Source organism: Helianthus annuus, chromosome 17 (assembly GCF_002127325.2).
Source record: "Helianthus annuus cultivar XRQ/B chromosome 17, HanXRQr2.0-SUNRISE, whole genome shotgun sequence".
Lineage (NCBI taxonomy): Eukaryota > Viridiplantae > Streptophyta > Magnoliopsida > Asterales > Asteraceae > Helianthus > Helianthus annuus.
This window is the reverse complement of record NC_035449.2, coordinates 176,637,867-176,661,314: the sequence shown is the minus strand read 5'-3', so window position 1 is coordinate 176,661,314 and position 23,448 is coordinate 176,637,867. Positions and strand designations below refer to the sequence as shown.

The window sequence follows — 23,448 nt, the reverse complement described above, 5'->3', positions numbered from 1 at the left end:
ATCGCAGCATGCCAGAAAAATTACTATAAAGCGAGTTTTCATCTAGACTCAGTCGAGTAGTAATATGATAAAATGAATTTGGCTGGTGTAATGTTGCGATTGTAGCATGTCATGCCCCGTGCAATCATGACTATTTCATGATGACATTACCTAGTCCAACTAGCAAAAACGATTGGTTCATCTACATGCTTTTGCCAGTGAAACACATGAACTACATCGAGTCACATGTTCAAGCCCTTGAATGCTGATTACTATATAACAAATGTTTTCTTATTCTTTTTAATATGGTCATAGCAATGCCAATAAATCAAAACAACTTATTCGTTTCCGTACTCTGAACCGCTCAGATACTCACCATGTTCCTCAAAATATTCAATCAGCCGTTTCAAAAACTTGTCGCTGCTCACAGTCTCTGTGTCGCATATCAGACAACACTGTCTCCTTGCCCGTGTCACAGCAACATTCATACGCCTACGATCACTTAAGAACCCCACCTGAAGTAAATATATAAACTTAATGTCACACTGTATTCATCGAACCTTGCATAAATTTAGAGCCGTAAACGAGCCAAGCCAAGCTCTCGTGAGCTTGGTTTAAAAAAGCAGGATGCGCACAAAAGCGATGAGGTCTAAAACCAAGGCGCAAAAGCGGTGAGTTTTTCGTACGCAAGGCGCAAAGTGATTATATAAATTATTTTATATATCCCATAGGCTTTTAGCATCCCCTACCTATGATTTAGCTATAATTAAGCTTTATATGTTTTAAAATGAGAAAAACATAAATGTACAGCATAAAAAGCCTGTTGTACAACACTCAACTGCACAAAAACAACCCATGTACAAAAGGCACGCGCCTCACCTGCGCCTCAGGTCAAATTTTAGCCTAAAAAGCACGCCTCACCCGCGCCTTTTGTACACTATGCGCCTTATGCCACACAAGGCGTTTTGGTTTGCGCCTTAGGTCGCCTCGCGCCTAGGCGTGCTTTTCTAAACCAAGCTCGTGAGCTACTCAAGATGGTTCATTAAAATCTGAAATCGACCCGCTAAACAAGCTCAAGCCCAAGCCTAGATTGGAACTACGCACGTTATAATGCATAATTACGCATGGGTTGGGTTAAACCCTATTTACGCACGTTATTTGGATAATTATGCGTATTATAATGCATAATTACTCGTGTTATAAAAAAAATCAAAACCCGCATGCCATCAAACATGAAAATTACGCATGTTAAACTCAAAATTACGCATGGGTTGTTTCAAAACGCACGTTATAAAATCACGCACGTTATAAAAAAAATAAGGAATGACACGCGTCTCAATCTCCTGCTCAGTACTATCGTATTCTAAACTCTCTCTCTCTCTCTATAGTCTATATATATATATACACACTCACAGAAATAATAATCGAGGCGAGCTCAAACTTTACTCATAAGTAGAGCTCGAGCTTAAGATATAGATCTTGAAACAAGAATAGTTCGAGCTCCCATAAGTTAAACGAGCAACTCTTGAGCTAAGCAGTCAATAGCAGTTATCTGGCTCTTCTAAAATAGCGGTCCAAAATAGCGGAACCGATATTATTGGAGTTATTGACCACTATTTGAATGCTATTGACCAACATTGACCGTTATTTTGGATGCCTTGGTTGACGTGGACTCGGAGGAAGATTTCATGGCTTACGATTAGTTCAAATATTGGCACTTTTGAGTTTTGACTTCTGATATTATTATTAATATTATATATGTTTTACGTTTTTTATATGTGTATATATAAATTCTGCATGATATAAAATTACTAATATCCCACTGTGATAACCTATATCTCAAATAACGGCTTAGACGAGCCTGGGTTGGTTCGGTTCGGCTCGTTTACACCCCTACCTAAACTTGTAATAACAATAATAAGTACCTCTTTCTTTGAGTTTGACCTAACCATAGATATAATAATGGCTTCTTTTTCCCTGCCCTGAAAGCCATCCACAGTTGAGATTTCCAATTCTTTTAACTTGTCATCCTTCGTTCTCAGCATTCTTAATAAAACAACCTACAAAATAAACACCCAACAAACTCTCAAAATTATATTTTTCTTGTTTATCCTTTTCATTTTATTTACTTATATGCAAAACCTGTGCGGCATAAGGGGTAATGATCCCGATATCAGAAGCACGAACTCCACTTTGAATGAGTCTTTTTGCATGGGCTATAGCAATATCAGCTTCCCCTTCGTTTAACGTGCTTTCTTCTTCATCCTTCTTTTCGTCCATGTCACAACTACAATAAAAATAATAATACAAATTTAAGTTGAATAATAATGGTTTTGATCTTCATGAAAGTAGATCAAAATAATTATGTGTAATTATGTCAGGTGACAGTAGTTAAAATACAAATATACGCATACCCTGCTATGTCTACGAGAAGAAGCGTAGGTTCGGCTGAAGAAGACTTCTGTACATCCTCAAGTTCATGTAGTGTGTGTCCAGCAACACTTGCATGTGCTTCAATCTGTCATTATATATACTTTATATATGCTATAAATACGCTATTTTGTCACATCAACCAACTTTGGCCACTCGACTTTGGAATTAACCAACTTTAGCCCCTCAACTTTGGTAATGACAACTTTAGCCCCTTAACTAAAACATCAAACAACTTTAACTCTCGCAATTCGCTTATTTTTATCTACATTTCGAACCCACTGTGGAGCGCGGGTGGTAACCCGCTAGTTATACTAATAATAACAACAGAATATTATCAGCAGCAATAACAATGGATTAACGCATGATATTACGGTTAAGGAAAGACAATCTTGCATGTGAAAAAATGGGTCAAGTACCTTACTGTTGTAAAGCTCATTTGATGACCAGTTCATAATATGTTCATGCATGCGGTACTGGACGGTGAGCATAGATACGACATCATCTCCGTACAAGTCTGCAAGGCGCTCGAATAGTGTTTTTCCCAAACCTTTTTTCTCGGCTTCGACACTTTGGATAGTTGGAGGAAGTTGAAGATGGTCACCAGAGAGAATGCATCTAGAACCCTACAAAATAAATAGTCGGTAATCCTTTCGTATTTGAATAAAAGGCGAATAGATCTATAGGCTTTCATGTTTTACACAATTAAAAGCCTACACTTTGTTTTTGCATTTTAATCTGTTAACTTACGAAACTTAAGGGAAATGTTTTTTAGCAGAGGTTTAGGATTTAATCAAGCACAAAAAGACCTTTAAGTAGATGCTAAAAAGTTGAAAGAATTTAAATTTACAAAAAAAAGGAAAACGTTTTTGTTCACTTTTACAAGTTAAGGGGTTTAATCAAGCATTAAACACAATTTACGGAATTAACTACTAGGGACGTTAATTTACGACAGAAGCCGAAAAAACAGGAAAAAACCTTGCACGAAATTTGCGGGTTTGGGTTTAGTAGACGGGCGCGGGTCAGTTTTGAGTCGAACCCTCGAACGCATTTAGGTAAACGGGTTGTGTTTGGATTGACTTGTTTAACCCATTTATTTTTAGATTTTTTTTTAAACTGTTATCTTATAACTTAACCCGATCGAGTATTTTATGTCAAATATTAAAAGACAGAGATGTGTTGGTGTTAAACAGGTTGTGTTCGTGTCAACCCGTGGATACAAGTGTCGTGTTTGGGGTCATGTGTCAACCCGCAAACATGACCCATTTAACACCCCAAAATAATCATGCAAAATGTGAGTTTATAGCATTTCTTTGAATTTTGTTCATAAGTAAATCCAGAATGTCAAAAATTTCATTAATAACTAGAGCCCGCAAAATGAACAAACAATAAATCAAGAAATATTTAGGATGACGTAAAAAGGTTAAAAAGAGAACGATTCTAAGTTACCTTCAGTAAAGCAATCCAGCAAGCTACCTCGAGTGCTTGAGCCGCTTCATCAATTATCACAAGATCAAATGAAGTGCCATCTAATTTTTTCGACAACGAACCCGTGAGAGTTGTTAAAACGACATCTGCGTTTTTTATAACATCTGTCACAGCCAGTTGTTGTCTCTTGCGTTCTTCTTTAGAAAGCATCTTGAGCTCCTTCCGTATGTCCCTCTTTGTGTTTCTGTCTTTCGCCTTCAACAATTTACTATTTAGCGCCTGCGAAATCATTTACGTTAGAAGGAAGAACAAATTTTAGGGGAAAAACGTTGGGAATATTCAAATTTTGAGTTTCTTAAAAGTGATTGACCTTCATCTCTTTCCGGATGTCATTTGCAAGAGAACTGTTATCCCCACGTAACACCTAGAAGTAAGAAATATGTTATAACACTAACAAAATAATTCCATATTTATATGTAGGGCTGCAAACGAACCGAACGAACACGAACAAGGTCGTTTGTTAAGAGAATATATGTGTTCAAAAACTGTTCATGAACACTTACCGAACGAGATTATTTGTTCATGTTCGTTTGTTAATTTTGGGTAACGAACGTTCATGAATCCAAACGAACACAAACTATTGTTCATGGACACAAACAAGCATTCATGAACAGAATTTATAATACACCGATACTTATAAAATATTTTATTTGTAGGAATTTTGAAGTATTTAAATAAAATATAAGATCGAAAACACTAATGAGCTATCTAACACAATCGAACACGTTACCGAACGTTCATGTTCGTTAATTTAACTAAACGAACAAAATTTCTTGTTCATGTGCGTTCATTTATTAAACGAATGAACACAAACGAACTTCCTGCCGAACGGTTCACAAACTGTTCGCTGAACATTCAGTTCGTTTGCAGCCCTATTTAATTGACAATATATCAATCACATTGTTTGCTAAGGATTTAACTCTTTTCACTAGCATTGCTTGTGAACTATGATAGAAGATCTAACAAACTGAGTAAAATGAAAAAGAAAATATATATATATATATAAAAATGTTATACGGAAAGATGAAATAAAGCGAACCTGTGCATCAAGAGCACTTTCTAATACTTGGGGTAGTAATCGTGCAGGATGTCCCACTCTCACCAACTTCACTCTAATCAGAGATTAACCACCAATTTAATGATTAAAATTCTTCGATAGCGACTGTTTATTAAAAACACAAGACTCTGCGCTTATCGCCTCAAACACAAAACATTGACAAGGGACTGATTCATATAACGATAATCCTGTTACCTGTGAGGAACAAGTCGTTCAACAATATTGTCAACAGCGATGTTAGAAGCAGCACAAGCAAGAATCTTTGATCCCCGTTTCACTTCCTGTAGAATAATTTCCACAACCGTTGTCGTCTTTCCGGTCCCAGGAGGCCCGTGCAGCAAAAACACGTCTTTTGATGATAGAGCTTTTTTAACTGCATCTTTCTTAAATGAAAAAAAAAAAGATAATTTTAATTTGGTCTGTGTAAAACACTAAAATATGATAAACTATACAAATATAACAAGTTAAAAGATAGAGTAAAATGCCATTTTCGTCCCTGAGGTTTGGCCATTTTTGCGACTTTCGTCCAAAGGTTTGTTTTTCCGCATCTGGATCCAAAAGGTTTGAAATCTTGCCATTTTCATCTGAGTCGTTAACTCCATCAATTTTTAACATTAAGTCAAGGGTATTTTGGTCATTTTAGCTATTTAATTTGTTTATTTATAACAAAATGGCAAAGACTAAATGACGGAAATACCCCTGAATTGACGTTAAAAATGGATGAAGTTAACGAGTCGGATGATAATGACAAGATTTCAAACCTTTTGGATCCAGATGCGGAAAAACAGACTTTGGACGAAAGTCGCAAAAGTGGCCAAACCTCAGGGACGAAAATGACATTTTACTCTAAAAGATAAGTGAATAAAACAGTTAAAACCTGAGAGTGATCAAGATTTTTATTGAACGGAGTAAAAGAGACGTCTTTTTTCGCTACTGTTGGAGATCGCTCTCCAAATAAGACGGGAACTAAATCTGCAGCGGGACCCGTTCGAATACCTTTACTTAGTTGTATTAACGTGTCCTTCATCCTTCTGTATGTCACCTACACACACATATATAACGTTCATGATGTGAAAAAATAGGAATTGGAGAAAATAGTGAAAATTAGTTAAGAACGTTATACCTCATTAGCCACTTTCTCAATGCGTAAAGGACTATTTAAACCTTCTTCTGGAATATCATCAAAAGCAATTGTGATTGATGAATCCTGTAACATGTAATACAAGCATCTTAATATCCAAAAGAATAATATAAATTGGAATTGTTTTTAAAAGAAAACTATCTACCTTTAATCGATAAACAACCCCTTGCCCAAGTGCAGAGGAGCCTAAATCAGCCTTGTTCGGTTTAAGAACAACAACGTCATGAGTCCCAAACTGCAAAAAAAAAAAATACATAAGTTTGTGAAACCGGATAATAAAATAAATATCTCAAATGGAACAAAAAAATGACAAAACAAGCTATTCACTGAGTGTGTCGGCCGTTTTACCTTGTGAGCTGGAAGAACATCCCCTTTATTTGATTGAAGTTCAAGAAGAGTTTTGCCCATCAATCCAGTCTATACATTATAAAACATAGTGAAAAGCATTAAAAGATATGACTATCATTCAGTCTACATAATAAAAGATAGTGAAAAGCATAAAAAAGATATGACTATCAAAAGTTTAGCTACCACAGGGCTTGTAGCCCAACGGTAATAAGGGGTGTCTGGTAAAGGTGTTCCTACCAAAGTGGTTAAGAGTTCTAGTCCTATAACGTACATTAGCACAGATTTAGGAGTCGGTTTAGAGGGTGTGTGAGTTAGCCGTTCCGTTCTAAAAAAAGTATACCCTTGTCTTTCGGCCATCAACGCCACCACATGATGCATGATTAACCATCCCCCTCCTTTAACGTTATTTTCACGAAATTAGTAAAATAATGTTAAAATTGGTGCACTTTCACCTTTGCCCCCGGGCGTCCACACATATATACATTATATGCGCATACCGCCAGCGGGGCAGTGCAGTGCAGTGCAGGTAATGTATAAACTATCAATAAAGAAAATTCAAAATTTGACAAAAACACAAAACTTTAGTTCATATTATTCATTTTAATGAAGCAAAGTGTGCAGTGCAGGTAATATTATAACTGAAAAGTACAAACCTGAACATCTACACACTTCAAATTAAGCATGGTGGATCCTTTCTTCGAAGCAGACTCCAACTTTCTATTAGCACCAGAGCTCATTGATGCAGATATCTCAGCTTCCTATGATGATAATAAACACAAAAGGTAACAATCACCAGTTGCTCATGGTGATATGATATCTATCAAATGAAGTGTAAACCCTAACTTTACAATCCAATCCAATCAAATTAGTAATTGTATACTAATGAATGAATTTGATCATAAATGGAACCGCACAGGGAGAAGTAGAAGATCGAATGAGTACCTTTTCCATGTCGATAAGAGGGGTCATTTTGGAGACAAATTGTTCCAGAGATATTCTACTCGATGATGATGATGATTTCTTCATGTTCTTTCCGGTGTCCATGGCTGCGGTTTAAGCGGCCAATCTGAAAGAGTTAACGCTCGCCGGAAAAGTTCGGGGTTCCGATTGGTTTCAGGGTTTTATAATAGTTTTGACCTACTAATTATAAACTTATGGATTTGTTAAGGTTATGCCGTTATATTTAGAGAAAATCATAAATATAAGGGTAAATTACATTTTTGGTCGTCGATGTTTGTAGTGTATTGCAACACATAGCCTTCAACTTCAATAATTAAACTCAGAATCCTTTATTTGTAAAATCCGTTACATTCTACGTCCTTTAACACTAACCAGATTAAAATTTTCAATTAAGTTTATTCATTTAAGGGTATTCTGGTCAATTCATGTTTTTATTTAAATGTTTAATAAATAAAACAAAAACAAATGCATATACACTTCATTTTCTCCAATTTCCTAATCCTAAAACTCTAACAACCACATCTTGCCACCACCTCAAATCCAGCCCGTTAGTGTAATTGGGCTAGGCGACGGCTTAGGGCCTATGAAAAAAACAGGGCCTCCAAAATAAAAAAAAAAAAATAATAAATCTATATTTATAAAAAATAATATTATATTTACAGTGATATTTGTTGACATTAAAACAAGTGTAGTCTGGTGGTATGAACAAGATTTGGTTTTTGTAGAGGGCTGGTTCGAATCCCACCCGCTACCCATTTTCCAAATTATTAATCACCCCACTCACTCTTTTAATAAAGGGTTATAAATGCATCTTTTTTAATCACCTCTCTTAATTTAATAAGCTAAAATATTTTATCCACACAAATTTTAACATGATACGTCAACGTAAAATTTTATTTAAAAAATCGATTCCAACTAATAACAATAGTATACTTAAAATAAGTAACATGTTTTAATTCCTTTTACACATAATGTAAATTGTTATTTGTTAGGTTAAACTCTTTTGACCAACTTAGATTTGATTTATGTATTAGATCCCAACATTATTTGATTAGGGAAATCATCTAGTTTATATTTCATGTCAGATACAAACCGAAATTAGGATCCTAAAAAATTAAAAAGGGCCTCGAATTTTTAATTCATTTTGGGCCTCCAAAATTCTAGGACCGACCCTGCTCAAATCTCATCACCACCGTAGGGCTGTTCAAAAAGCCTGTGGCCCGGGGCTCGCTTGAAGTTTGGTCGAAAAAAGTTGGAAAAAAGCTCGGTTCGAAGTCAGCTCGGTTTTAAATGAGCCGCCTCGGCTCAGCTCGGTATGTAAACGAGTCGAGCCTGAGCCAAGGTAGGTTCGATTCGTGGCTCGCTCGATAGTTGGCTCGTTAGCTCGCTCGTTTAAATTAAACCCCAAATTATATGTGTGTGTGTATTCTAATGTAGTTAAGAAATATTGTTTAATTAGTAGCATGATTATTTTTTTTTTATCGAAAGAAATAGATTATTAAGCTATAGTCTTAATTAGTAATATTGATTTAAAAAATATATATTACAGTAAGTAATATAGAAATTATCTTTGTTCGTTTTATTTATAGTTTGCACAAAATTACAATTCTATTAGCCTAAATAATGTTTTATTTATCTTTACCCAAAAAAAATAATGTTTTATTTATTGTTTTTTTGTTGTATGTATATTATTATGTGTAAAAAATACAAAAATATTTTTTGAAACAAACGAGCCGCTCGACGAGCCACGAGCTGGCTCGATCTTTTGACGAGCCGAGCCCGAGCCAAACTTTCCAGCTTGTTAAGAAAAATGAGCCGGCTCGGCTAGATTCGATTTTTAAATGAGCCGAGCCTGAGCCGACCCTGGTTCGGTTCGGCTCGGCTCATTTACAGCCCTACACCACCACCACTCCGACCAACGTTGATGTTATTATATAATATTACAAAAAGTAACTTAAAGTCACAAGGTTTGGATCACACCCCTTCAAGAAGTCATAACACTTCAAATTACTTTTATATATCACACCCTTAAAAAAAAGTCACAACCCTTCGTGGGTATACAAAAAGTCACAACCATTCAAACAATTTTTAAATATATCACATCCCTTAGCAACTTGAGGTTTGTACCTTTTTGTTTAAAAGTCGCGATGGTTAGAAATTATATATATAAGTTTGTACATATAAGTTTGTACCCCTACGTTTAAAAGTCGCGTCGGTTAGAAATAATATATAAGTTTGTATCTCTTTATTTAAAAGTTGTGTCGGTTAGAAATCAAGACTTAACATAATATCGTCATTTATAGATTAAGAGACACCGCATTCGAACCATCACCTCTATTCATGCACGGTACGTTGTATATATATAATTACCAACTTGGGTTATGTACCTTTTATTTAAAAGCCACATCAATTGAAATGATACAAAGGAAGCGGTTGAACTTATATAAGCATGGATGGTGGTGCCTCTTCGAACCATTACGATATTTAACATATGGCAACCCTTTGAAAAGTTGTGATGCATGTAAATATGTTGGTTCACAACAAATACTATGTTTGTCGAAGTGATGCGCCTTTTTCATGACGGTTATAATATATAACTCATGTTGGTTCAAAGCAAAACAAATATGTGTGTCGAAGACTCGAAGTGATGCACCAATTCAAAGGAAATGGTATGTCGGTTTGTAAAGACTCATGTTGATTATTAAAAAAAGAACCGAAAAGAATCACCTTGAAGATAAACAAATGAAATGGTATGTCGGTTTGGGATTTAATTAAGAGTTTTGAACCTAGGTAGACTCACGCCGGTTCGCAATAAATTTATACAATGATTAAAGGCATTAATTTGAAAAAAAAAAAAAAAAACATGTGAGTCACATTTCATTATTTATCATTTTCTTTTATGTTATTTTATTATACGAATATACATATATGTTCTAAATTTATTTATTTTATATATTTATTTCTTTTAAGAAATTTATACCATGCAGTGAACCAACGCAACGATCAGATGTTCTTATTGAAAATCCAAGTCAGAAACCTATCCAGATTACACAGATTATTTTCCATACCAGAAAATGGAGACCAAATCTTTTTGAAATCTCTTACTTATATAATTGTGTATTGTTGATGTATAAATAATTATTTTAATATTGCTATACCCTCTAATTGCATTGTAGAAGGATATTTACAAATTCATAAGATTTAGGCTATTGAGATTGACTATGTAATGTGACAGATGTGTCAAAATAAACGGATGAGTAACGGGTCAAAACATATTTGAGTCAATAGTTTTTTTAGTCAAAATGTTTACCCATTTGATCGTTGTTTTGCCAAGTTTTTTTTATTAGGATTGACAATTAAATGCGACAAAATGCACGATTGGCGTGAATCAAAAACAAAAAAGAATGTTTTAAACTGAAATCCTTTAGTATGGTGTTGTAGGTTGGAGTTAGGAAAAATAAAAGAATGTTTTGTAGAAACTTAATTTTTTTTTGCATCTTATATAGTGATACTAAATACATTTATAACCATATTCCGCCGCAACGCGCGGGTTAGCGTTAACTTGTTCTATAACAAAAACTAAACTTTTGTTTTAATAACAAACTTGTTAGCTTACTTTTAACAGAATCTATAACTAGTAATAGTTGATAAGCATATACCTTTAATCAACGATCAAATCAGCAAAGCAGTCATCGAATATTCTGGTGGTCCAAAATCGGAAGTCCAGGAGGTGGTTCGGCTGGTGGCCCGAAGGTGATGATGGTGAGTGGTGGTGGTCGGCAACGAGTGTTATGGGCGGTGAAATATACGAGGTGGTGTTTTGTGTTATAGTGCAGCAGAGGGCGACGATGGTTTTCGTTATGGGTGGTGCCACGTGACTTTATCTATTTTGACACAACGGCGACCATGATTTGCAGGTCGTGGAGCGATAAAAAAAACTGTGTATGGCGGTGGCGATGGCAGGATGTGGTGGTGGTGGTGGCGACAGGATGAGGTGCTGGTGGCAGGATGAGGTGGTGGTGGCAAGATGTGGTGATTAGGGGTTTAGGGTTAGGAAATTGAGGAAGATGAAATGAATATGCAATTTTTTGGTTTTATTTATTAAACATTTAAATAGTAGCATGAATTGACCAAATTACCTTTAACCGAATAAAATTAACTAAAAATTTTAATTTGGTTAGTGCTAAAGGACGTAAAGTGTAACGTGTTCTGCAAATAAAGGATTATGACTGTGATTATTGAAGTTAAAAGTTATATGTTGCAATCCAGTACAAACATAAAGGACAAAAGGTGTAATTTACGCTAAATATAAAATTGTCATTTTTACGCTCTAAATTCCATATAATGCTCGTAAAGACATGAGCTTGTATAACAATTTGCACTATTTTGATGAAGATAAACATTTGATGTCAGTGGGCTAAGAGGCTATGGATGTAGTTTAATGTAAACAAATCATCATGTGTAACATATTTACACATATAACATTAACAAAACGTTCGTTAGCTTAAAATACAAACCATAACAAAAAAAAATAATAAAGACTTTTGTCGTCCCTATTTTATCTATGTATCTAACATATTATCTATACTATTATAAAAAGGAGAAGTGACGTACACAATCGTAATTTTACCATATGTATAGATTTTATAGCATTATGTACAACACAAATACAAGCGATTATATTAGAAAATAGCACATAATTTTAAGACACCGTGGTGGCAATTTAGGGATTTCACCCCTGCTTTAACTCATTGTCGTTCTTGAACATCAATCGCCATGGTTCAATGCAACCTTTCGGTACTCGTCAGTTCCCATCTCCTCTATAACCTAATGTTCGATTCTTAAAGCTTCCATCAATGGCGATGAATCTCATCTCCCCTCTGGCTTGTTTTTCGTTTCTTACCTCAATCAACCAGATCTTGTGAGATGGATAGATTGTTCAAAAATCTAGGGTTCAATGTCAGAACTGCAAGGTGAAAACGAAGATTACAGTTGATTTGAGATCCTCCCACCTAGATTCAGAAATAGGTAACCCCTAACCCTAGGTGCTTCGATTTGTTTTTCTATTAATTTGATTTTGATTGTTTGGAGTGTTTATTGGATTTTGTAGATTTGATTACAAGACCCTAAAATCGTTCAAGGTATTTGAATTCTGATTCTTTTGTGTCTCTTGTGTTTCCCTTTTTTCATATGTCCAAATAGCGCATGATCTTGTACCCGCCATTAGACGCATTAAAGACACCTTCGCAACATTTGGTTTGTTTTTTCTTGCCACCTGTCAAAGGTAACCGTGTCAAAGGTAAGCAAGCGTATCCTCTTGTTGTTTATTTGATTTTGATTGACTGCATATTGGCCCTCAAACAACTCATTTGTATAATGTTAATAATTTCTATATTAGGGGCATAATTATTGTATGAAACCATACTTAACAACTGGTTTCTAATTCATGAAACCAGTTGTCATGACAACTGGTTTTAGCCCAGTTAACTCTTGGACAGAGCTAAGTTCTCACAGTGCCTACGCCAAGCCTGCCTTGCGTCTATTTAAGGTGCCTACCTTGCACCTGTTTTGTTTATACTTTATAAACGACAACATTTTTTACTTCGAATGTACATAACCAGATGCTCAGGTAATTAAGCTAAATCAGTATGACCTCTGGGCTATTTTCATTTGCTTATTTATATATTTATTTATTGTTATTTTAAATTGAACTGTTTGGGGCCTTGGGCAAATGGTTTTCAAAGGGTACTGGAGGAAGCCGGTTCACTGGATTCTTTCATCCCGCTCTGGTCTTGCAGAGACTGAGTTGGAGGTAAGTAAATCAACAGCTTCTTGTTATTGCCGTTATGAAGGTTTATGTAACAAATGTTTATGAGATCTATACTTGATAACAAAATGGTTGGAATTAATTGCAAACAAGGATTACAGTGCCCACAATTTGAGAACTAGGTGGTCTTCCACAGTTTAAGAACCCGAAAACATGCATACAAAATGATTACTAACCTTAATGTCCTATTTATAATAGAGCTAATATGATGCTTGTAGGAGAAGCTAACTTGTTTCATAAGTTACTTTGCTCTCCAATAATTACTTCTAAATAATTGCCAACAAATATTAGGTTATGAGAATGGCTAGAAAGCATCAGTTCTAACAGACTCCAACATGTTTGTTTGTTATTAGTTAGTTAGTTTGGTTTATCATTAGTTTATACATTAATTAAAAGAACTCAAGTATTGAAAGGAAAGGAGTCAAAGTCTTGCACTTTGCAAGAAAAGATGAGTTTCATGTAGAGACAATATTTATAACACACATATGTCAATTGTCAACTTGGTGGACAAACTGAAAGGAAAGGCGTCAAAGTCTTGCACTTTGCCATGTGAGAAAACTGTCTACATGGTGGACAAACTGACTACTGATAACACACACTCAAGGTTTCTTATATCTGCCCATAAGGTGTTTAACGTAATGCCTCAATGACTATGAGTTCATGATACTAACTGATTGTTTAAATTTTTGGTGATTTTGTAGCTCAGTAACTACAACCCCTTGTGAAAGACTGATTCTATCTCTCACAGAGTACCACTTCAGCAATTTAGACACTTATGTCTGTCTTTACAGAATGAAATGATTGCTGGATTGGAAAGAGCAGCGATTCTGGCTAGCCGAACCCAAACCACAAACGTTCAGTGTGAATGTGGTCGTCCCCGGACCAACACAGCATTTCTCTTAACACTCTTGACCAACCAACAAAAGAAAATTTTCAAAAGCGGCATCAGATGATGGAACGTACATTGCATGATTTTGTCACATCTGTAAGTTCCCGCTATTTGACGAAATTTAAAGTAGTATGAAAAGATCTCATTTGGGATTTCATTTCTAAAAAAAGATACATACCCATTTGGGATTTCATTTCTAAAAAAAGATACATACCCATGAGAGATGGCAAAATGGCATGTCATGTGGCTTGGACAACGGATCAAAAGTGTGTAACATGTTGGAATGGGTTAAACTGACAACACATATTTCTTCCCAATTTTTAGTCTTTTGTGAACTGCAAACACATGCTTTTATCTTCCAATTTTTAGTTTTTTTTAAATAAAAATAGCCTGGTAAATATGCTTTAAAAAACTACATTATGGTAAAGTGTTGTTTTATTTGTGACTATGCATCGATTCATATATGGTAAAGTGTTGGTGATGTTGGCCAATTTGCTCATGAGTGTCTGATGGTCGCCGCAGCAGGAGCTGTAGCCATAGCCCAAGTGCCGACGGAGCCCTAGCTATGGTTGGAGGTGAGATTGCTGTACCACGAGATTTTTTGTTTTGTTTTTGTTTTGGTACTTAATTGCAGTACATTTTTAATTTGCTTAAATGAATGAAACCAACACTTTTCTTTGCAGGAAGCAGGAACTACAATCCTTGTGGCCAATCATGTCCACACCACCCCCTTGCAAGACTAAATAAAACAGGTCACAAGATGAGTTGCCATATATAAATGGGCGTGTGTTTATTTTTGTTTCGTTTTGAAATTATATGTAGTTCAAATGTGTTAATTTACGATGCATATACCGCCTATTATTGTTGGTATATGTAGGTGTAATTGAGATTATGGAAAATCTAGGAGTTAGGAATTTACGTCGTTATGTGTGTATTGTCGACTCTGCGGCAACGCGCGTTACATGGATGGTTATAAAGTTAGAACATCAAAGGTAACAGTTCTGATATTTTATTGGCTTGTATAATCAGTTCATCGTGTATACATGACATATATGCATTCAAAGCAACATCAGATTCACCTCTTGTCCTAACATTCCATGCCTCTTGCGTAATTAAGAAGATACGGTATAATGAATAAGGATGATGATGATATGAATTGAAACTTTTAGCATCCGATATCATTGTTACTTATTTTCCCTTGTCTGTAGTCTATATTATAGCACGAGTGTGAAAATAATATGGTATTATGGTATTGTGGTTACTTAATGATGTCATTTGGTGCAATACGTGTCTTAGGCTATCTCTTATGGTTTAACGACTCCTGCCATCTCAACACGAAAGGACGTGGAACACCACCCCCATGGGGCGTAGGCATGAGTGTGGTCATGTGCTTGAGGCGGATATGCGTGTGGAGTTAATTTTTGAGCCATTTAAAACACACTATGTGGTATGAGGCGTTAATGCATAACACATGCTCTTGTTTGATCTGTGAAAGGCTTATCGTAGGCTACTAAAGAGAAAAGTGCCTCCATTTCAGAAATATAAACCACCCGATAGCGTCACAACTTGTATATGATTATTTTTAATCGTTTTAAAGGTTGAATTATGATCCTTTCTCATATTGTAGACTCCGCTGCAACGCGCGGGTTACCCACTAGTATATGTTAATGAATGAGAACCTTATAGACGTCTTAACACTAATTTATATATTACAGTAAACTTTCGTTTTTCTGCCTGTGGTTTGGTCGTTTTAACGGTTTTGCCACAGTCCTTTAATAATTTCCATGTTACTCTCTGATCTATGAAGCTTATCTCTATTGCACTCCCCGTCCCTAACGCCATCCAAAATGTTTGTTAAAAATAAGGGCAATTTAGAATTTTACATATAATGAGAAGGGTGTTTTAGTAACTTTACAAAAAGAATTTAATTGTTTATAATTATAATCATTAAAAAAAACATTCCTCACTTCATCACCCTTCTCTCCCTCTGTATCTTTCTCTTTCTCCCTTTTGTAACAACCACCGATCATCACTATCAGACACCACTACCACCACCTCACCAACACTATCAAACACCATCACCTCACCTAAAAAACAAACCTCTTCGCAACCCCAAATCCCAAAACCCCAAGTCCGACAACAACCACAACCCCAAATCCAACCGTCACCACCGCAACTCCAAATCCAGCCGTCATCACCTTCCTCCTTCGCAGCCCCAAATCTGACTTCTCCCACCATCATCACCTACCTCCATACATCCAACTGTCGCTTCAATGGTAGTACTGGGGTCTACCTTTTCTTGTTTTTTAGGAAGATCTGAAAGCAAATCTGAGCCCCTTGTTTAGAACTCAAAATAGATCTGAGCCCCTCATCTAGAACTCGAAATAGATCTAAGCCCCTCGTTTAGAACTCAAAGAAGATTTGGCAGTGGCAAGTGATTGTGGTGGTGGCGACAGTGGTGGTGGTGGTAGCAGCGGTGGCAGGTGGTGGTAGAGAAGGTAGAGAAAGAGAGAAAGGTAGGGAAATGATGATGTTTAACAGAAAGTATAGTAGTGGATGATGGTGGTAACGGGCTGGTGGTGGTGGTGGCCGGTTGGTGGTATATGGATGGTGGTGGTCATCTTCTCTGCATTGTTTGGTCTCTGAAATCGTTTGATTTGGATGATATTGTATTTAAATATGGGTTAAACATATTATTTAAGTATAAAAGTGGGTTAAATAGATTATTTAAGTATAAAAATGGGTTTTGTTTCATACTTAAAATTACCAAAATACCCTTTCAGTTAGCATATAATATGGATGGAGTTAAGGTCATGGAGCAAACTGGTGACAAAACCGAAACATCGGGGAGTAAAATGGCTATTTTTAAAGGATTTGGGAAAAACATTAAAATGACTAAACCACAGGAAACAAAACGGAAGTTTACTCTGTATATTATTAATTGGTAACAATTTGTGCATCTTGCTATTGTACATTGTGTTTAGTTGGTGTTCCTTGTTTTTGTTTGTTGAATGTTTTGTTTAGATGGTTATACGATGTTTCATTAAACGTTTAACGTTAAATTGTATCATTAATTTCTTTTTGTACTTAATTTAATGTTTTAATTTATGTAAATCAATATAAATTTTATTACTGCTTTCTTTTTGTATCATAGATTAGTCTTTTAATTCATGACAAAATTTAAACATATATAGACACGGCAAGCCTAAGTATTTTGAGGCTTGGACCTTGGGCCACCAAATCTATAGGGCCTCCATATTTAAAAAAAATATATATATTATATGGGTGTGGGCTTGTCTGCGCTGCGATGAGAATGAGATTATTAGATGAAAGAGTCAATCTGCAGCCGTATACAATTACATTGTTTAGGGCGGGTGAAGAAACACTAGATAAATGGTCGGAACCGAGATATCTAGGGGGTTTGAATCCGCATAAAAGGTTAGTTCTCTCTCAATTGATTCAGTTGCAACCAAGTTCCTTCTCCGGTGATTCTGCAAAACAGAGCACCGTTAGCCTCGTCAAGGGGAGAAGAGGGTTCTCTCCTTGACCCGACTCCGGTGTGAGAATAAGTATTTGTAATGGAGAAGATAAAAGTATTTGAGTAGTGAAATGTGTTCTGAGTTTATACCTGAAGAGTTCTCCTATTTATAATCGGGAGTTTGGGAGGGAAAATCTGTTATTGAAAAGATAACGGAAGATGCTAACGCCGTAGCGGTTATTTTTCCTTCCGTTAAGTCCTTTTGATCTTCGTTAAGTTGCTTTGATCCTGATGTGAATGCACACGGATCATGACTTGATCTACGGTTGGGGAATAGCCACGTGGAAAGTGGTTTAAGTGGAGATCATTCTCCAATTACATGCTATCGTTGTGATTTCAGGAATGTTTGTGATGATGATACGTGTCCAGACGGTTATAACCGTCTGGGTGGTGCACGATCATATTTCTTCTAGAAGGTTACTGCTGTAATCTGGTGTGACACCTTTACAGTGTGCACACAGCTGAATAGATCCCAAGTCTGGGTAAAATAATATCCAAGTTTGGATATTTGGGCGGACATATTGATCTTAGGGTTTTAACCCTTTGTTAAATGGAAAGCGGCGCAAAGGTTTAGGCTTCCCTTTGGGCGCGCGACTATCGCTTGTTGGTTTCTTTCTTCCTTTTGTAAGACTAATGCGCGGCCGCGCAAGGTTAAAAAGGTTGAAAGGCCAGTTGGTGGTATGGTCTCACATCCTTTTTGTGAGGTTTTTGGGACCTTAGCCCTTCAAGTCCCCCCAGTCTAGTGTTGTACTTATGTGAATAAGTGGAGCACTGGACTTAGGAGAGGGAAATGTTTTTTTTTTGGGCGCGGAAAAATGAGAAATCTTTTGTGAGAAGATTGAATTTTGTAATGATATATATATATATATATATATATATTTTAGAAAGGAAAAAATGTGACCTGTAATCATGCTCTGTTAGGTAATGACGTCACCTGTCAGTAAGAGTGGGTATTTTCCTCATTGGCCTTGAGATTTGTAATGGCGCTTTGTCAGGCTTCATTAATGAAGAAGTGACCCAAGTTCCTATAGCGCCGTTTGGATGTGACAGTTCTGACAGTTAATGATGGACTTCTCTTTTCTCGAAGTTTTGAGTTCTCTTTATATATATGTACGTTTGAAACACTTGATCTTCTTAATTGATTTTTGTCAAAGAAGATGAAACGTTCTTACCACACTCGTCTCCTGCTAGATGCTCTTAGAGTGTACGATGCTGCCGAAGGTCTCGTTCTTCTTTCTCGTTCACCACCTCTCATCATTGCACCAGTGAAGAAACTGATCGAGCTTGTTGTCCCTTCAATCGCGGATTCTGACTGCAAGGTCCTTCATTACACTAACGTTACTGTTGGTGCTGGTATCGTATTGGATGTTGATGGGTTGTCGACCCGGTTTCCGATGCTTCGGAGGGGGGATGTAGGTTGGTGTACCGACGTCGGAGGATTCGTCGGAATATGCAGGTGTCCACTGTTGATGATGGTTCTGGTGCTAATTAAATATTCAAGCTTAAGGCTTGTCTCTGTCTTTTGTTAATGCTTTTTTGTTCTAAGCTTTGGGTACTGGACAAGATTTTTGAAGATCATTGTTATGATCTTGTTAAGTGTTCATGTTACACTTTTTCTTTAGATAATGTATATTATGATATACTTTTTTGAAGATCATTGCTATGATTCGTATATGTGTAGATTACAATATGTTGCATGTGTATAATTACTTTTGAATAGGTAAGGCGAATGAGGAATGGTATTGTGCTCATGTGTGAACGTTTGTCAACAGCTTGCCTGTTTTGAGACTGTTCATGAGGTGTACAATGTTTGACCATATCGTTTTCGCGCGAACCAAAGAAATTTCATGCAATTTGTAATAAACAGTGATGTAAGCAAAGGTGATATTTGTATTGATAAGAGCGCCAGGCTCGTGATACAAAATAAGATAAGGAAATACATTGCCTGTATGTTCTTTTCGCTTTGTAGGCTTGGTTCACATGTAACACCTGCGCAACTGTTGCGCGTTCCAGGTGCGGGGAACCAGAGTCCCATCGACCCTTTTTAGGGTATATGCTCCCTTGCCTAGGACTTCGTTAATGACATACGGTCCTTCCCACCTTGGCGCTAATTTGCCGGGTTTTTCGGCGTTTGAAGCCTCGTTGTCGCACAAGACAAAATCTTCGGGGACAAAGGTGCAAATACGCACACGCGCGTTGTAATATTTTTCTAGCTTGGATTTGTACCTTGCTTCTGCTATGGCCGCATTTTCGCGCCTTTCTTCCAGAAGATCCAAATCCAGCCTCCGTTCTTGTTCATTGTCCTGCTTCTCCATAGCCAACATGCGCGGTGAAGGTAGGCCTATTTCAGCTGGAATGACAGCCTCTGACCCATAGACTAGACTGAACGGGGTTTCTCCGGTGCTAGTCTTTGGCATTGTTCGATGCGCCCAGAGGATGCTGGGAAGTTCGTCAACCCATCCTCTGCGCGCTGTCCCGAGTCGCGCTTTTATTCCGTCAACAATTTGTTTGTTTATGCTTTCTACCTGGCCATTCGCTTGAGGATGCACGACGGAGGCGAAGTTGTGCTCAATGTTCATTTCTTTGAACCATTTTTGAAGGTCTTCCACGGCAAAGTTTGTACCATTGTCAGAAATAATGCGCAATGGCAACCCAAATCTGCAAATGATATGTTCCCATATAAATTTGCGGATTACCATTGCTGTTGTTGAGGCCAAAGCCTTGGCTTCCACCCATTTTGTGAAGTAATCCACCGCAACAATGATGAATTTTACTGCACCTGGCGCATCAGGAAATGGGCCAACAAGATCGATGCCCCACTGTTGGAATGGCCAGGCGGAAGTAACGGGAATTAGCGGATTTTTGGGTCGAAGTGTCTTTGGTGCATGGCGTTGACATGCTTCGCCCCTTCGTAATAGATCAACTGCGTCTATGTGCATTCCTGGCCAGTAGTATCCGGCGCTCATTATTTTTGCCATGACCATGCGCGGTCCTGCGTGTATCCCGCATAATCCCTCGTGGATCTCTCTGACCAGATACTGAGCGTCCGTTTTATCAACACAACGTAGTAATGGACCCATGAATGATTTCCGATAAAGGACACCATCCGCCATCTCGTAGTTTATTGTTTTGTGTTGTATTTTTCGGGCTTCTGTCTTTCCTTCCGGGAGTTTCCCGTGTTGAATGTACAAAATAATTGGAGACATCCAGGACGGATTTCCCATCCCTATGACGCTTACTTGCTTCAGGTGAATGGAAGGATTGGATAGTACCTCTATGCGCACTTCTTTTGCTAAGTGTTTAAAGCTAGTAGCGGCTAACTTGCTTAGCGCGTCAGCATGTTTGTTCTCGCTTCTGTTTATGTGATTGACTTTGAATGTCTGAAGTTGATTGATTAACATCCGTGCTTGTTCAAGGTACAACGCCATAGCCTCGCCTTTCGCGTCATAGCGACTGTTAACTTGTTCAGCTACTAGTTTTGAGTCGACGTTAGCTTCAAGGTTTTTTGCTCCCATTTTAAGTGCTAGACGAAGACCTGCTAAAAATGCTTCGTATTCTGCTTCATTGTTGGTACTTTGGAAATCTAAGCGTATGGCATATGTGAGTTCGTGATTATCCGGGCTGACTAATCGGAGACCTGTTCCTGCTCCGTCATCGTTGGAAGCACCGTCGGTGTGTAAGGTCCAGACTCTGTCATCGAAAACAGGTGTTGGGTTCTGGATTGCCTCACATTCTTGTATTTTATCAATGGGAACTTCAGTAGCGAAGTCTGCTAGGACTTGCCCTTTGATTGCTGGTCTTGGTCTGTAAAAAATGTTGTAGCCTCCTAGCTCGATGGCCCATTTAGCTAATCTCCCCGCTATGTCGGGTTTTGACAAGATTTGGCCCAAATGATAATTTGTCAGTACTGTGATGACATGGCCTGAAAAATACCTGCGCAAACGTCTGGATGCGTGTACTAGCGCTAGAACCAGTTTTTCTATCATTGAGTAACGAGTTTCAGGGCCGGTGAGCATTTTGCTGATGTAGTAGATTGGGGTCTGGATATTTTCCCGTTCTACCATTAATACTGCGCCTACTGCTACCTCTGCGGCTGACAGATATAAGATTAATGGCTCTTTTTCTTTTGGCGCAGTCAGCGTTGGTAACTGGATTAAATATTCTTTCATTTGCTTAAATCCTGCTTCCGCTTCAGGTGTCCTTTGGAAAGGAGTTTTCTTTCCGTAGTTTCGCAGTGTACTGATAAATGGATAAGATTTTGCCGCATGATTGGCCAAAAATCTATTCAGAGCTGCTAATCGCCCGGCGAGTCTTTGCATTTCCTTGACTGTTGCCGGTGATGGCATTAGCTGAATGGTCTGCACCTTCTCTGGATTAACCTTAAAACCGTCTTTGGTAACTATGAAACCCAAAAACTTTCCTTCTTCCATGCCGAAGGAGCACTTTGTCGGGTTCAACTTTAAGTTTACGCTTCGTAAGGAATCAAATGTGCGCTGGATATTGTTGATCATTGTCTCCTCCTCATGGCTCATGATGACGAGGTCATCCATGTATACTTCGACAGTTTTGCCAATATCCTCGCTAAAGATTGTGTCCATTAGGCGTTGATACGTTGCGCCTGCGTTGCGCAACCCAAACGGCATTTTTGTGTAGCAGTAGATGCCTTTGTTTGTGCGGAATGCGGTTTTTCTTCGTCTTCTTCTTTCATCTGGACCTGGTGATAACCGTTATAACAGTCGAGAAAGCATTTCCACCTGAATGATGCTAAAGAATCGACTTTTTTATCTATCTCTGGGAGCGCATAGCAGTCTCTGGGGCATGCTTTGTTGAGGTCTTTGAAGTCGACACACATTCTCCATCCGCCGTTATGTTTTTGTACCATGACTGGATTGGCAACCCATGTATGGTATTTCACTTTGCGCAAGATTCCCGCGTTGAGCAACTCTGTTACTTGCTCGTCCATCGCTTTTGCTTTTTCTTCCCTGAAACTGCGCCTTCCCTGAACAACCGGATCTACTGATGATTTGATGTTTAAACAATGTTGCGCGATATCGCGTGGAACCCCAGTCATGTCTGCTGGGCACCAGGCAAATATATCTTTGTTGTCAGACAACAACCTTTTCAGCTGTACACATATTGTTGGTGACATGGCGTGTCCTAGCAAAATGGTTTGCTCTGGGTACTCGCCGTTCAGAACCCATTTCTCTGGTTCGTTTGGTGCTGAAGCTTTGACTGCCTTTGCTGGTGGTTCATCATCTACGGACATGACTTCTTTGCTTGAATAGAGGATTGCAACTCCGGTTCTTGTCGGAAATCCACAAGCTGCGTGTGGAATGGAAGTGATCATGCTAAATTCTCTTTGTGACCTTCTCCCGAGCAAAATGTCATGTCGTGATGTTGCTGGCATGACCATGAAATTTACTGTAACTGTTCGTGAGTGTTTGCCATCTGATAAGGTCACCGGGAAAGCAATTTGCCCTAACGGGAAAACAGCTTCATTACAGAATCCGGTGAGAGGAAAATCAACCGGTTCTAAACGTGCTTTATCTTCTGGATCTAGCTGTTTAAAGCACTGTTCATATATGATGTCCATCGAACTACCTGGATCTATGAACATATAGTCCGTCCGGCAATGACCAAAAATACCAGTGATAATCACTGGTCGTTCTACCTGAGGGCCCCCAGGAACAACAGGGAACACCACTTGTTGTTCTCTCCAGTGTTGATCATAGCTTCGCTTGCTTGATCTTCGTGACGGTCCCCCTTGAACCATGTGTATTTGTTCCTGATG

At 37.7% G+C, this 23,448-nt stretch overlaps 2 protein-coding genes and 1 long non-coding RNA gene across 14 annotated transcripts; 1 reads left to right on the top strand and 2 right to left on the bottom strand.

The window, feature by feature from the left end:
* Positions 1–172: 172 nt before the first annotated feature.
* On the bottom strand, positions 173–7,597 carry LOC110921085 (DNA-binding protein SMUBP-2). The gene is made up of 15 exons (XM_022165356.2): positions 7,386–7,597; positions 7,097–7,201; positions 6,444–6,512; positions 6,241–6,330; positions 6,078–6,161; positions 5,832–5,996; positions 5,150–5,337; positions 4,937–5,009; positions 4,208–4,261; positions 3,859–4,116; positions 2,829–3,035; positions 2,394–2,497; positions 2,122–2,266; positions 1,905–2,039; positions 173–494 (listed from the first exon to the last, which is right to left on the bottom strand). The coding sequence occupies exons 1-15, from the start codon at positions 7,485–7,487 to the stop codon at positions 318–320; spliced, it is 1,956 nt and encodes a 651-aa protein (XP_022021048.1). The 5' UTR covers positions 7,488–7,597; the 3' UTR covers positions 173–317.
* A 4,514-nt stretch (positions 7,598–12,111) lies between these two features.
* LOC110921811 lies at positions 12,112–15,747 on the top strand. 12 transcript variants are annotated; one of them, XR_002582644.2, is made up of 6 exons: positions 12,115–12,431; positions 12,514–13,032; positions 13,148–13,215; positions 13,932–14,215; positions 14,592–14,694; positions 14,803–15,186. It is a non-coding gene; the product is annotated as an uncharacterized LOC110921811 (long non-coding RNA). The 12 variants fall into 12 exon arrangements; XR_002582646.2 differs by having other exon boundaries at positions 12,116–12,431; positions 12,514–12,951; XR_004886644.1 differs by having other exon boundaries at positions 12,112–12,431; positions 12,606–12,702; positions 12,802–14,215.
* Positions 15,748–19,633: 3,886 nt separating this feature from the next.
* On the bottom strand, positions 19,634–22,255 carry LOC110925277. Its single transcript, XM_022169237.1, has one exon. It carries the CDS (start codon positions 22,253–22,255, stop codon positions 19,634–19,636), a length of 2,622 nt encoding a protein of 873 aa, XP_022024929.1.
* Between the last annotated feature and the right edge of the window lie 1,193 nt (positions 22,256–23,448).